The sequence below is a fragment of the Phoenix dactylifera genome, chromosome 1 (assembly GCF_051530095.1).
Source record: "Phoenix dactylifera cultivar Ajwa chromosome 1, Ajwa_hap1_PhDact_Kaust_v1.1, whole genome shotgun sequence".
Classification (NCBI taxonomy): Eukaryota; Viridiplantae; Streptophyta; class Magnoliopsida; order Arecales; family Arecaceae; genus Phoenix; species Phoenix dactylifera.
In genome coordinates this window covers 19,801,906-19,814,449 of record NC_143190.1, presented here as the reverse complement: position 1 = coordinate 19,814,449, position 12,544 = coordinate 19,801,906, and the positions used below count along the sequence as shown (strand labels likewise).

Here is a 12,544-nt window from a genome sequence, read left to right as displayed (position 1 = left end):
GACTCCTACCAGATCATGCATGTATATCGAAAGGCGAACGGTGCTGCAGATTGGGTTGCTTCCTTCGCAGCTCATCACTCGGAAGGCTTTTTCTGAATAGACCACGGGGTTGTGCCTATGCCTTTGCATAGCATTTTATTTTCTGATTTCGTTGGCCATCTTCACACTCGTCAGGTGTGAGCAGCCGATGTAACAAAAAAAAAAAAAAAAAAAAGCCTTTTGCCATTTGACTACCAGCATGAGTCATAACCAAGGAATAACTGTCATTCAATTTGCCTATGACAAGCATAACTAATCTGAGAGAAAGCCATCATAAGCTAATTATTGGCACATGGGCATCTTTACATATGCTTTTAACTTTTATAGGCAAAAAACAAAATATTATTCAAAAGTTATTCCAAGAAGATGCCTCATGGAATAACTGTTCCTGGAAGCATCCCTTTGCATGAAAAAGCAAACATTTCAAGTCCGGGCCTAGATGGTGCATCCCCAAGAATTCAAAATTGGGTACTTATAGCACAGGCAGGTCACCCTCCCTTTCTCTCTTTTTGGAAAAAAAAAACAAAAGAAAAAAAAAATTCCATAAGCATAAATTTGACTATTCCCATTTTTTTATTCCTAAACCAAATGCAGCCTTATGGAACAATCCTGAGCTTCAGCATCAACAAAATGAAGTAATACAACCTTTCCATATCTATAAAATTCCTTATGTCTACAGACTTTGTTCTTTTTCCCCCTGCATAAACATTTCCCTACTACAATTATACATATAGATAGATGGCTTTCTGTTCATTCTCTATTATTGTTCACAATAATCAGTAAATGACAAATTCTTGCAATTTTATTTTTGCAAGTTTACAAGCACTTTTGGTGCTTTCTTAAAAAAAATGATGATAGATATTTGAAACAATAGTACTTGTAACTGTACCGAACTGTCACAATGCAAAATTTTTTGAACTACACCTTCAAAACTGAAGAGGGCCTTCCATGGAAGCAAGAAATGGAATAACATGGATCCTCCTGACGACTCCCATTCTTCTGGATACAAAGTAGCTGCTTCACTTTCTGATGTATCCCAATTACAAACCCACATGGGAAGGCAATCAGCAATCAAACTATAGAAGCATAGAATCAACAGCTTCCTTCAGTGAATAAGGATTATATCGAGTTTGACGGCATAAACTATCCCGATACAGGAACTGTTGATTGGAGAAATGCAAGACGGTTCTTGGTGAGCATTAATTTCTCCTCTGCATCACTTACCTTCTCTCTTACCCCACGGACAACCTCCTCAGGTGCCTTCTCTACAAACTGCAGCATAATGTATACTCATGTAATGAGCACATGTGGGTACGCAACATATGAAGGCATGCTTCATAAAAGTGCATATACTCATTTACATGCATTTAGGCATGCATACAAGAACAGACTTAAAAACTCATCTTTGATGACTTCCAAGGAGAAATGGATGTACTCACATAGGTAGAACAGCATGCTTCCATGAGTTCACAAAACAAAAATGTTTTGCTTTAATTGTAATTAAATGACTAGAAAGAAGGTTTAATAATGCATTTCTGGATTAACAAACTGAAAAACAAAACGACAGAGTTATATACCTTAGGGGAATTGAGGCGAGCAACAAGAGCATCATATTCTGATTGCATCTTCGAAAGGCGCTTAGAGAGCCGCTGGACTTCAGCTGATATATCCACCATATCTGCAAGAGGGAGATAAGCCTCCAAACCTTCACCAGCCACAATGTGAACCGATCGTTTTGCATCATCTGATAAGGTTTGCAGCAGAAAAGGTGCAGATGTTTCAGCACCCTAAAGGAATCAGCTCTTGAAAGAAAACGAGCTAGGAGGAGAAACATTCAAACATACCTGGAGGAGATTCTGTGAAATTAATATTGTGTACATCAAGCCTAGATAGTAGAGCCAAGACTTGCTTTTCACTCTGTTAGGAGCAAATATACAGATATCATAATTATCCATAAAGCATATAAATGGTTTAGATTCATGCGAGTGCATGCGTGCTATGAACACGGTACAAATACAAATGATGCCTTTGCCACTACATACATAGCACATCTATAAAGAGAGACAAATGGAAAACATATAATCTCCATGAACATGCAGGTCCATAGAAAAGGTGTATACATTTTTATACAGCAACCATTCAGAGAAACAGATGATATCTTCAGTTATCCAAACATATTCAGGCATACTTATCTATGTACATGAGCATAACCATAACCATGTAGCCTTTTCTCAACTATCTGGGGTTGGCAATCTACATACATGGGCACATGCAGAAAATGGACATCCAAAGCTTGAAGGTAATGATAAGTCGATACGTGTGCATGCCTACTTGCAGAGATACAATCATATAAAGTATTCTGGCACACCAAAACAGACAGATATGAAAAGATCAACATTCAAGTTTCAAAATCCATGAAAAACACTAGAAACAGATTTTTTATTAAAAAAAGTCAATAGTGAAATAACATATATATTTACAACAATTATTGCCGAACCGAATCTGAATCGGATGTTTGGGCCCTACCGAACTGAGATTAACCTGGAACAGTTCAGCAGGTCAGGTCGGTTCGACAATACATTCATCCCCCCTCACCCCGTTTGATGGAACGAAAGGGCTATCTTGTTCATCTTCGATGCTTTGAGTGTCCCCTTTGCCGCTGGATTGTCGTTCGCTTCACCGGTAAGCCTCCCGCCTTCTCTGTCTCTCCTCCCCCCCCCCCCCCCCCAACTCCCTTGCATCTACAACGGCTCTCTCCTCAGCTGCTTCTTTGATGCTTCAAAGAGCTAGGGTTTGAGAAACAAGTGATGATTCTCCCCATCTCTCTCCCCCTATCCATGGTGGCTCCCTCCACTGCTGCCACTTCTTCGCCGCCAGGGAGAGATAGGGTTCGAAACAGAGGATTTTTCTCCCCATCTTCTCCCTCGCATCCACAGTGGCCCTCCACCCTGGATTTCTAGCCCTTCCTCTCTCTCCCTCCCTCCCTCTCTCTCGCCTTGCTCTCTCCTTCCCTCCCTCCCTCTCTCTCTTTCTCTCCCTCCTTCCCCCTCTCCCCCTCTCACTCCCTGTTTTTAGTACACCCCAGAATGGCACGATACGGACCAGTACCATATTGAACCAGTGGCTGGCCGGTACAACCTCCGATACCGGTTTAGCGAACTTAATTTATAGAAATGCCTTTAACACAAGTCAGCTATATGGAGACATGTATATCCAGATGCAGACATTCTGGAATAAATGAACAAAGATATATGTAGGGCCAGATGACAACCGCATAATTGCCATGCCTGCAACATGAAAGAGATTTCTACAAATGCTTCTGCTGCCTCAATTAAAATATTTTGCTCAGATCAAGTGCAATTGTTTATCTCACATAGCAAGCACTAAAGATGTTGAAAGCAAGCCAACACTTACTGAGATATAATCAAGGACATCAGCATTTGCAACAATAGAAGCAGATATACGTTTAGCCGGCTCAACAGAATATTCAGCTCGTGCATTCCTGATAGCTCTAGTCTAGGGCACCACGTAAAGGTAAAAAAAACAAGTCACCGATAGAAAAATGGAAAAACTAATTCAAAGGAAAGACATACAACCTTCAAGGTTTAGACTTAAGATTTGGGGAACTTACCAAGGATTGTAAATTCTCAAATCTTTTGATTGATTTGGTATCCCTTGGAAGTGATGATTCAGGCCAGTGAGATACTATAAGAGCTTGCTTTCGATATGGCAATGCCTGCACATAAATCAGATGGCGGTGTCAAGATATACTGAAGGCAGATGTAGAGATTAGGCCTAATGATCTAAAACATCATGACTGGTGATTCTGTCATGGAAAACAGCATCATTTTCAAGAATACGAAAAAAAATAAGGTGCCAAAAATTTAGAACTAGAAACAGAGACATCCTTCTAACCGCTAGCATAGACAAACTTGGACCACTGAAGTAACATTTTATGCACTCAGAATGAATGCATAAGAACCACATTCTTGTTATGCATAAATCAGTAAAGACCTATGTTAAAACTAAGTGCAATAGCATATGGTGCAACATCATATGTTTAGGCTAATAGAGTGCATATAACATAGCTTTCTCTCAGATTTTAGGTCTACAACATCCATCAGATACCATCAACAAATGCCCCGCTATGACACAGATGCAAGGGCACATGCCCATAAACACACATATGAAGATTCAGCATATATGACAAACATCCTCTCATGCATCCGATCCATAACAATATGATAGTTTTGCCTATCCAACAAATCATTCTTAATAAATAAATAGAAATTGAAAAATAAAAGTACAGTCCAATCAAAAATATGGATGATTAGCATAGCACCAGGTAAGTTTTTTTCATGATTCCTTGTTCCAAGGATCTAAGCATGCAATGAGCTTTGGCATGGTAGCTGATAAAGTTTCAGGTTTGAGAATTGAGATAAGATGCATGAGATTCTAATAAAACAGCAGGAAGAAAGATTAAACCAATATTTGAGGGCTGCAGAACGTAAACAAGCATTCAATTCCACAGATCTGGATAACCAATTTCATTGTATATGCTTCAAATATTGACCAACTAGTCCGTCTCATCTGTTTATTACATCGAGCTCTACCTGCCATAATTCTTCAGTGACAAATGGCATGAAAGGATGTAGCAACTTCAGTATGTTTTCAAAAACATACAAAAGAACACCTCGTGCTATAGAAGCAACTGCATGGCTCCCAGAGTGATAGAGGCGAGTTTTGCTAGCCTCAATATACCTAGTAAACAGAAGAAGTAAAACTACTCAGCATAAAGCAGGAAAAAATTGGACCGTATGAAATAAGTCAAAAAAAATGTAGAGTAAGATGAAAAATAACAAGAACGATTAACAGCTTAATTGAGAGGCTAGAAGCCACAATGGAACGAACAAAACTACATTACTTGTTAAAACTGACCCATTCCCGAACATCTTAAGATCTGGGTCAAGTGACTAGTTAATGTGATGATGGAAAGGTCGCTGGAGGATCTGATTTCAAATCCCCTCCTAGTCAATTATTTGTTTAAATTAACACAGTTCTCATCTTGACTTATCTCATGTCTAGGCTAATTTATCCTTCCATGTGCATGGTTCATGCTGCACATGAGAGAAGGTGTCAAGCCTAATATGCATTATTGAACCATTCTCTAAGTTCTTAAACTTTTGTGGTCAAGTGGTTAGTTAACATTACCAAGTAAAAGATGAACTAAAATTAATGTTTGTAATGTGTGCATACCGAAAATAAATACATCAAAATTTACATGACTTAATAGTGAAGAAACATACAATTAATCTAGAGCTATCGATAGAAATTGAAATTTGTAAAACCGAGTATAGAGCAAAAAATAATCATTTTAGAGGGCTGAATCCTATCAGTATGGCAAGCTTGCATGAAAGTATGTTCAAGCCTATGAGTATGAAGCAAAATCATCAATTTAAAGTCAATTATTTATTTAACTAACCTAGTTGTCATCTTGATTTGTTGCATGCCTAGGCTTATTTATCCTTCTATGTGCACAGTTCAGTCTGTGCATGAGAGGTGTCAAGCCTAACATGGTTGAACCATTCCCTAATTTCTTAAACATTGAGGTCAAGTGGTTAGTTAATATTACCAAGTTAAAGATGAATCAATATCGACGTCTGTAAATGTGCATACTGAAAATAAACACTACAAAATGTGCATAATTTAATAGTGAAGAAACATACTAGTAATCTAGAGTTACCAACAGAAATTGAAATTTGTAAAGCCTAGCAAGGAGTATAGAGCAAAATATAATCATTTTAGAGGGCCGCATCCTATTAAGACAACATATCATGGCTTGCATGAACAGATGTTCAAGCTCTATAAACATAAACTACACATATGGTTGAGTAAAATAAGCCAAAAAAAAAAAACATAGTATATTAGACATTTATGTGCTATAATATGCATACAAAGGTTAAAAATAAACAAGGCTGCCAAGAGAAAGAAAGACCATGAGGTAAATACAACTCTCTCAGTGGAAAATGAAGAACGTAAAATAGGAAAAAGAGGAGCAAGTGGAAGAAGCTGCATAAAAGATGGCAAATCTGATAAGTCAAAGATAAGCAGAGATGATGCTTAAGAATACAAGTTAAAGCACTATGAAGTACCAAGGCAACTGATAAACAACATCTACAGCAATGAGATGCTGATGATAAGTCAATAAGCAAGCTGAATGATCTTGAACATGTAAAAGTATGTCCAGCAATCGGTGAAGACCTAAGATACAAAGAGGAGAGTGATCCTCAAAACTTGACCTCCATAAATGTAAAATAGATGCTTAACAGGCTAGCAACAAGATAAAGATGCTGGCAAAATCAAGGGAAAGTACCGGATGCAAGGAAGGATTAACAGAGTGGGATCCATGAGACAATTTTTACAAATCAAGAAATCTGCAAAGTGAAAACAATCCTTAATCTGCCTGTTAATTAGATCTTAATGAGCCCTATTTTTCATAACCTAGGATGCAAACTTATTTGAAATCCCGAGTGTATCTATTGTAAATGTGGTTGATCATTAGTATCACTGATAGTGCATCATCCTTAAAAGAAACCATATGATCAAATAGAGCATAGCTAAAAATGTATTATAAATCATTAATCTTAGTTAAATGTCTGTTACAGAACTTTGAACCTAGCATATTATACATAATACTATAACTTCAGAAATACAAAGAAAACATGAATATTTCTTAAAAAAATTACTAGATTCAAAAGCAACTGCAAAACACCAAAGTTTTCTTTCCTTGAAAAGATCTACTATACTCCTCACCAGCCACTCTGAAAGGATTGTCTAATAGATGAAGTGAGCTACACAGCTTAATACTTCTACCCTCACCAAAAAGTTCAAATTTCCACTCAAAACAAATGGTGTTTAAAATGTGATATATAAATCAAATTACCATTGGAAAGTTCATCTGTAGTTTCATTGAAACCATTTCAGAGTGAAAACCAAAATCAAAATTTTCAACAAGGAATTGGATGCTCTAACATGATCAAAACACAACTTTGAAAAGAGTTCAAACAGAAATAAGATAACATATTCTTCAGAAGTTCCTCATTGCTGAAAGCCTTAATTAGATGAGGTCGCTCATATCCTCAACGAAAATTTAAATGATGCCACTTATATCCTCATCATTAAAATGAATGAGGCCACTCGCATACTCAAGCTGCACTACCAGCTGACTAAAGGTCCACTCATATCCTTATCCATAATTCAAATGACACCAATTTTACCACAGAATATTAACACTAATTTCACAAAAGTTCTCAAATGCCACCAGGTAAAATTATCAAAAAGCTTTAAGAAAATTAAGAAGTTATGGTGAAGCTTCTAATAAGAACAGTATTCATTTGGTGTAAGGATGAAAGTTCCAGAGGCGTTTCACACAAAACAATACAACCATTATAGCATTCTTAAATGTCCGCCATGCAGCAGCATATTCCTAATCAGTTACAAGTTTGAAATATACCATTTTATTTCTGTTAATCTCTTTACTATAATCAAATGTGTGGGTTAATGAAACATGATGCAATCAAATCAGAAGAAAACTATAACGTTATCAGTGACCAAAAGAAATGCAGACATAATCAACACTGTCAGAGGGAAGCAATATGACTCCCATAAAATTAACTATTCTTGTACAGAACGAATAATCTTACCAGTCAGCAAAATCACCCCAGAAGAAGTCATAGATTTCTCTACCAGCATCTCCAAAGAAAAACTTGTCGTAGCTTGTGGTGACAATATCAATGAGCTCATGAAGTTTTGAGACCTAGAGTTTAGCATGCTTTTTAATAGATCATAAGAGAACTGGGAAATAAAAAGAAACACATAACAACGAACTTACCACCCAGCATTCTGGTATTGCTAATTTAAGAAGTGATTCCTCTGTATCAAACTGGATGAAACACAGAACTTGGGATTAATAGAGGAACCCAAACTGAATGCAAGAAATTCAATATATATATATATATATATATATATATATATATATATATATATATATATATAGATAGATAGATAGATAGATAGATAGATATTAAAAGCACATGGCCAATTATCGGGAACATATTGGGTTATGTTTCAATATACTCTTTGCTATATAAATTTTTGACTTACAAATGTATTAAACTAGTTCTTTTTCTTCATCTGTAACTTTTTTGAGTCTAGTGAAATCTAAAAGGATTGCACTTTGCTTATATGAACCAAAGATTGGAGTACTGCCCAGGGACCAGTACAAGACCTCTGATATGCCCTGATTTTAGAGAACCAGGCCTGAACCATCCCATATCGTGCTGTCCTGAGGCATATCAATTAGTACCGGCCTGTACTAAGGCACATCAAATCCATGCTGCTAATACAACTTTTTTATCCCTTTCGCTCTTTTGAACCAATAGATACTGCTCTGGACCACCACATATCAAACCTGTACCAAGGTATGCATTGAACTCTCAGGTGACCTGTATGTATATGTACCTTGACTTTTAAATCCCTGTTATGAGCTTAAGCTACGCAAGAAATTCTCTGGTCACCTTATAGATTTCTACACTCTGTTACCAGCCCAGGAATCCAGCATAAATTTAACAACTGATTCCAGGTCCAGAGCTACTCAGAGAAAATTTTCAGACTTTGATAGATCACACAACAACCCAGCGCTTACACCATATAAGAGGGATGGATAGGCATTATATCTCAAGGACAAAGATACATTTGGAAAGAAGTGATTAAATAGAAGAAAGCATAGATTTGGAAAGCTTTTGCCTGAAGTCCGATAAATGATAAAGACATCTAAGTTCATTCAAGAAAAACTCGAGGTTCACAAATAGCACTGTCAACTTTAAACCTTAACCTGATAATATGCATAATTTAATAGTAATAAACAACAACAACAACAACAATGTGTCTAGAGCTAAATCTTTCTTACCAAAATCAGAATCAGGGAGCCAGCTCAAACAACTAAACTAAATAAATTAAAGCCCTAAATAAGTAATAGACAGCATATACTGTGTCATGTTTCCAGCGGTTAGAGGTAACCAACACTGACAATGTAAGAAAGACGTATTGTGTTACAATGATAGATGAGGCTTAGGGCTGCAATAAGTAGATATCAATGTCCCAATTTCCAGAGCTAAAATTTCCTTAACAATGAAGTAACAAGGTTAATTTTCTAAGAAAACTACGGAATGAGAGGTTAATAGTTAACCTAAGATTTATGCATCTAAGTATGTCAGGGATGTGAAGCTTGAACTAAAGAAAAAAGGAATTTGAGGGCTGATCAAATGGATAGAAGCAAAGAATAAAATAAGTAAAAGAGATGAATCTAACAGAGATTTAAAATTCCAGAACTTAATGTTTATGTCGGTGACAGAAAGGAATAAGAATATAGACAACTAACTAGGAATAAGGGGCGTTCCTAAACCTAGGTCCATGGGATCTCGCTGCAAAGAGAATAAATTCTTTAATTCCTTTCATTCACTGATGATCTGAACTTATACCTTTCTTCCAGTTTCAAAGCTTCTTCATACAATCTAAAAGGAAAACTTAAGAAAACAAAAAAGTAACCTGAAAAGTAATGGAGAGGAAGAAAGGAATAAACTTTGTGAAGATCCCAATGGGGTTTCATCCTCTCCATGATCTTCTTTTCATAAGGTAGTATCCTTTATTTATGATCAAACATCATCTTCCACTATTTAGTAGAACCCTTGGTTACAGATTCACCTTTATTTCGTAGAATCTGGTATGGGTTGCAGAAATAGATTCCATCCTCACCCAGTAAACAAAAGAATTGTTAAAATCCTTCACAGGAAAACCTTGGCCTTCTCATTTACATGTAAAAGTGATTTAATTAAAAAGTTTTAATTCCTCAAGCCATAACACCAAGATAACTAATCTTCCACAACGATCTTCAAAGAAAGCGTTCTAGAGACAATCCTTTTCTTGCATCATATGTACGGTCCATTATCTCAAAATACACCAATCTATTGTGACAAAATATTTAAGACTTTCAACATCAATGATACAGATTAGTTCTCAAAAAACATCAATCACACAAATTGAAGTCTCAGAGTGTGGGTTGAGTCCATTCCACTAATGAATCCTCAGGATGTTAGTATATGCAAGTACAAAACAAATGCATAGGAGGGGAAGTACCTTATATGCCAACAAGTGTTCCCATGCAGAGACATCACTTTTACCAGGCAAATTCTGTAAGACAAACTTGCCAGCGTTCCATAATTTGTTCGTGAAAGCCTTGTTGGAAGTCAGTCTCTCAGTGGACAGATTGAGGTCCTAAAAGAATGCAAGTAAATTTATAGCAAAAGGATACAGCCCCACAAACATAAATCACAAATATCACCAGGCAACATACAGCAACTCCAAATTCAAAACAAACCTGGCCAGCTGTCCCCAAAGAAAGTGTGAAACGCAGTGCATCTGTACCATATTCTTTGATAGTATCTATAGGATCTATGACATTTCCCAATGTTTTAGACATTTTTCGCCCCTGAACAAAATATCATAAATATTTTTTTTAAATCAAAGAATGATAACATCTGAGTACATAGACAATATGGTCTTACACGAGCAAATTGAATATTTATGACTGCCAATAGGGAAAAAGCTAGATATAGCTATAATTGCAGCAAGCAACCAGGTAAACTTACAAAATCCAAGATAACAGATCTTAGACATAATATACAGGCTCAGGCTTTTGTTTTCTTTATGAGTTCTTGTAAGATCTGAGACATAATATATAGACTAATCACCAAAACAAAAACTTGCTATAGGCAGCAGCTAAAGTCCCAAGTATTCCTAAAAGCAAACAACAATGATATGTGTACATAATATCCTGAAGAGCTAAAAATTTGTGTTAACATCACCCACCCCATTTTACACTTTTTTCTCAAACTCAAACAATGCCCCCTCTTCCCCAAACCCCCTTGAAAAAAAGACTGCAATTTGGTTGTATCATCTTTTTGTCATCAAGAAATTTCAATGCTTGCTTCAAGACATTTGTTCCCCCTCATGCATGCATGCCCCCCAAGGAAAAAAAGGTTTTGGCTGCCTTCATAGAAATAGAGTTTCAACAGTTCTTTGTAAGCTCATAAAATCTTACAAACATATAAATATCAAATTAACAAGCATACAAACCACAAGACAACTTTATTGAAGAAAAACAGTGGAAAACCCATAAAATCTTCAGGAATGTGATGAAAGTTGAGAACATCTGTGGCCAAAAAAAATAAATATCGCAAATTCATGAAACTGTAACAATTAGAAAGAGACCAATCTTAAGCACGAGTCTTGAGTCTGAAATATTAGAGTACAGAAAAGTACTCAGTATCTGATGAATAGTGTTCAATAATTAAAAATATACTAAAGTCCATCATACTCTAAAGCACATTGAAGCAAGAACGCTAATAATGGAAACAAAAGACTCAGTATGTGCTGGCCAGTTTAAACTCACTTTTCTAAAGATGCATTTCTGAAGTATATATAGAATGGAAACAAGAAAGTTCAACATTATATATCCATACAACTTATATGTCCATACTCACTTGAGAGTCTCGAATAAGCCCATGCAGATAAACATAGGAAAAGGGAACACTTCCTGTAAACTCAATCCCCATCATGATCATTCGAGCTACCCAAAAGAATAAAATGTCATGTCTGTCGAAACACAGCATAAAGTTAGATCAACTTATAGTGATCAACATACCAAATTTAGAAGCTAAGGATCTTGCATGTCGTAAGATTAGAGTGAATCTACCAAGCGCCTTCATACATTTAAAATAAAGGTGCTGGTCAGGAAGGGATATAACTAGAACCAAATTTTCTTGTTATGGTTCCTTAACTATTTTACCCAATCCACTAAAATTAAAAAAATTCACTAAAATCAGTGAGCATTCTCAACCCCTGATCATTCGCAATTTATAATTCCAGTTTAGATGGAAATTACTTCATAATATGTCTTGCATGAATATACAAAATGAACTGCATTACAATCATATGCAATAAAAGAAAAAAAGATAAAGTCCCATAAAATTTACTTTCTTTAAAGAGGCTCTAGGCATGAAAGTTTTATAACTTATGGCAATCCTAGTCAAGAAAATTCTTTTAAAAGCTTTTAGTTAACAGATTTTCAACCAGCCAACAATGCTGCCAAAGCAAATGATATGGAGAAGCAACTTTTCATAATAATAAGCATGGAAAATGCTTGACATAAAAATAAAGCATTAATTCATGGACAACAGTTTTAAAATAAAGTTATAAAATCTTCTAGATACAGATTTGGAGAAATTGTTGCACCCAAAATAATGCACAAAATCTAGCATAAAAGTACAGACCCTGTCTCGAGGACTGTTGTTGGATAAAACTGCCTGAAATCCTCAGTAGATACATCTGGCCAGCCAAGGGTGCTAAAAGGCCATAATGCACTGAAACAAAAATATAAATGTCATGA

The 12,544-nt window shown here is 36.1% G+C and overlaps 1 protein-coding gene across 3 annotated transcripts in view; it reads right to left on the bottom strand.

Moving 5' to 3' along the window:
• Nucleotides 1-782: 782 nt before the first annotated feature.
• EMB2247 (protein EMBRYO DEFECTIVE 2247) overlaps nt 783-12,544 on the bottom strand; it is a 57,808-nt gene continuing 46,046 nt past the window's right edge. For 2 of the 3 annotated variants that reach the window (XM_039126030.3, XM_088721079.2), the window contains 12 exons: nt 12,429-12,518; nt 11,640-11,751; nt 10,475-10,585; nt 10,234-10,371; nt 7,931-7,981; nt 7,743-7,855; nt 4,653-4,800; nt 3,671-3,775; nt 3,454-3,555; nt 1,884-1,956; nt 1,617-1,783; nt 783-1,311 (listed from right to left, as the gene is read on the bottom strand). In XM_039126030.3, the coding sequence (XP_038981958.1) occupies nt 1,183-1,311; nt 1,617-1,783; nt 1,884-1,956; nt 3,454-3,555; nt 3,671-3,775; nt 4,653-4,800; nt 7,743-7,855; nt 7,931-7,981; nt 10,234-10,371; nt 10,475-10,585; nt 11,640-11,751; nt 12,429-12,518 (1,339 nt within the window). In that variant the 3' untranslated portion in view covers nt 783-1,182. Of the gene's footprint in view, nt 1,312-1,616; nt 1,784-1,883; nt 1,957-3,092; nt 3,327-3,453; nt 3,556-3,670; nt 3,776-4,652; nt 4,801-7,742; nt 7,856-7,930; nt 7,982-10,233; nt 10,372-10,474; nt 10,586-11,639; nt 11,752-12,428; nt 12,519-12,544 lie in introns of those variants that run through there. The other variant, XM_039126032.3, reaches the window with a different exon arrangement.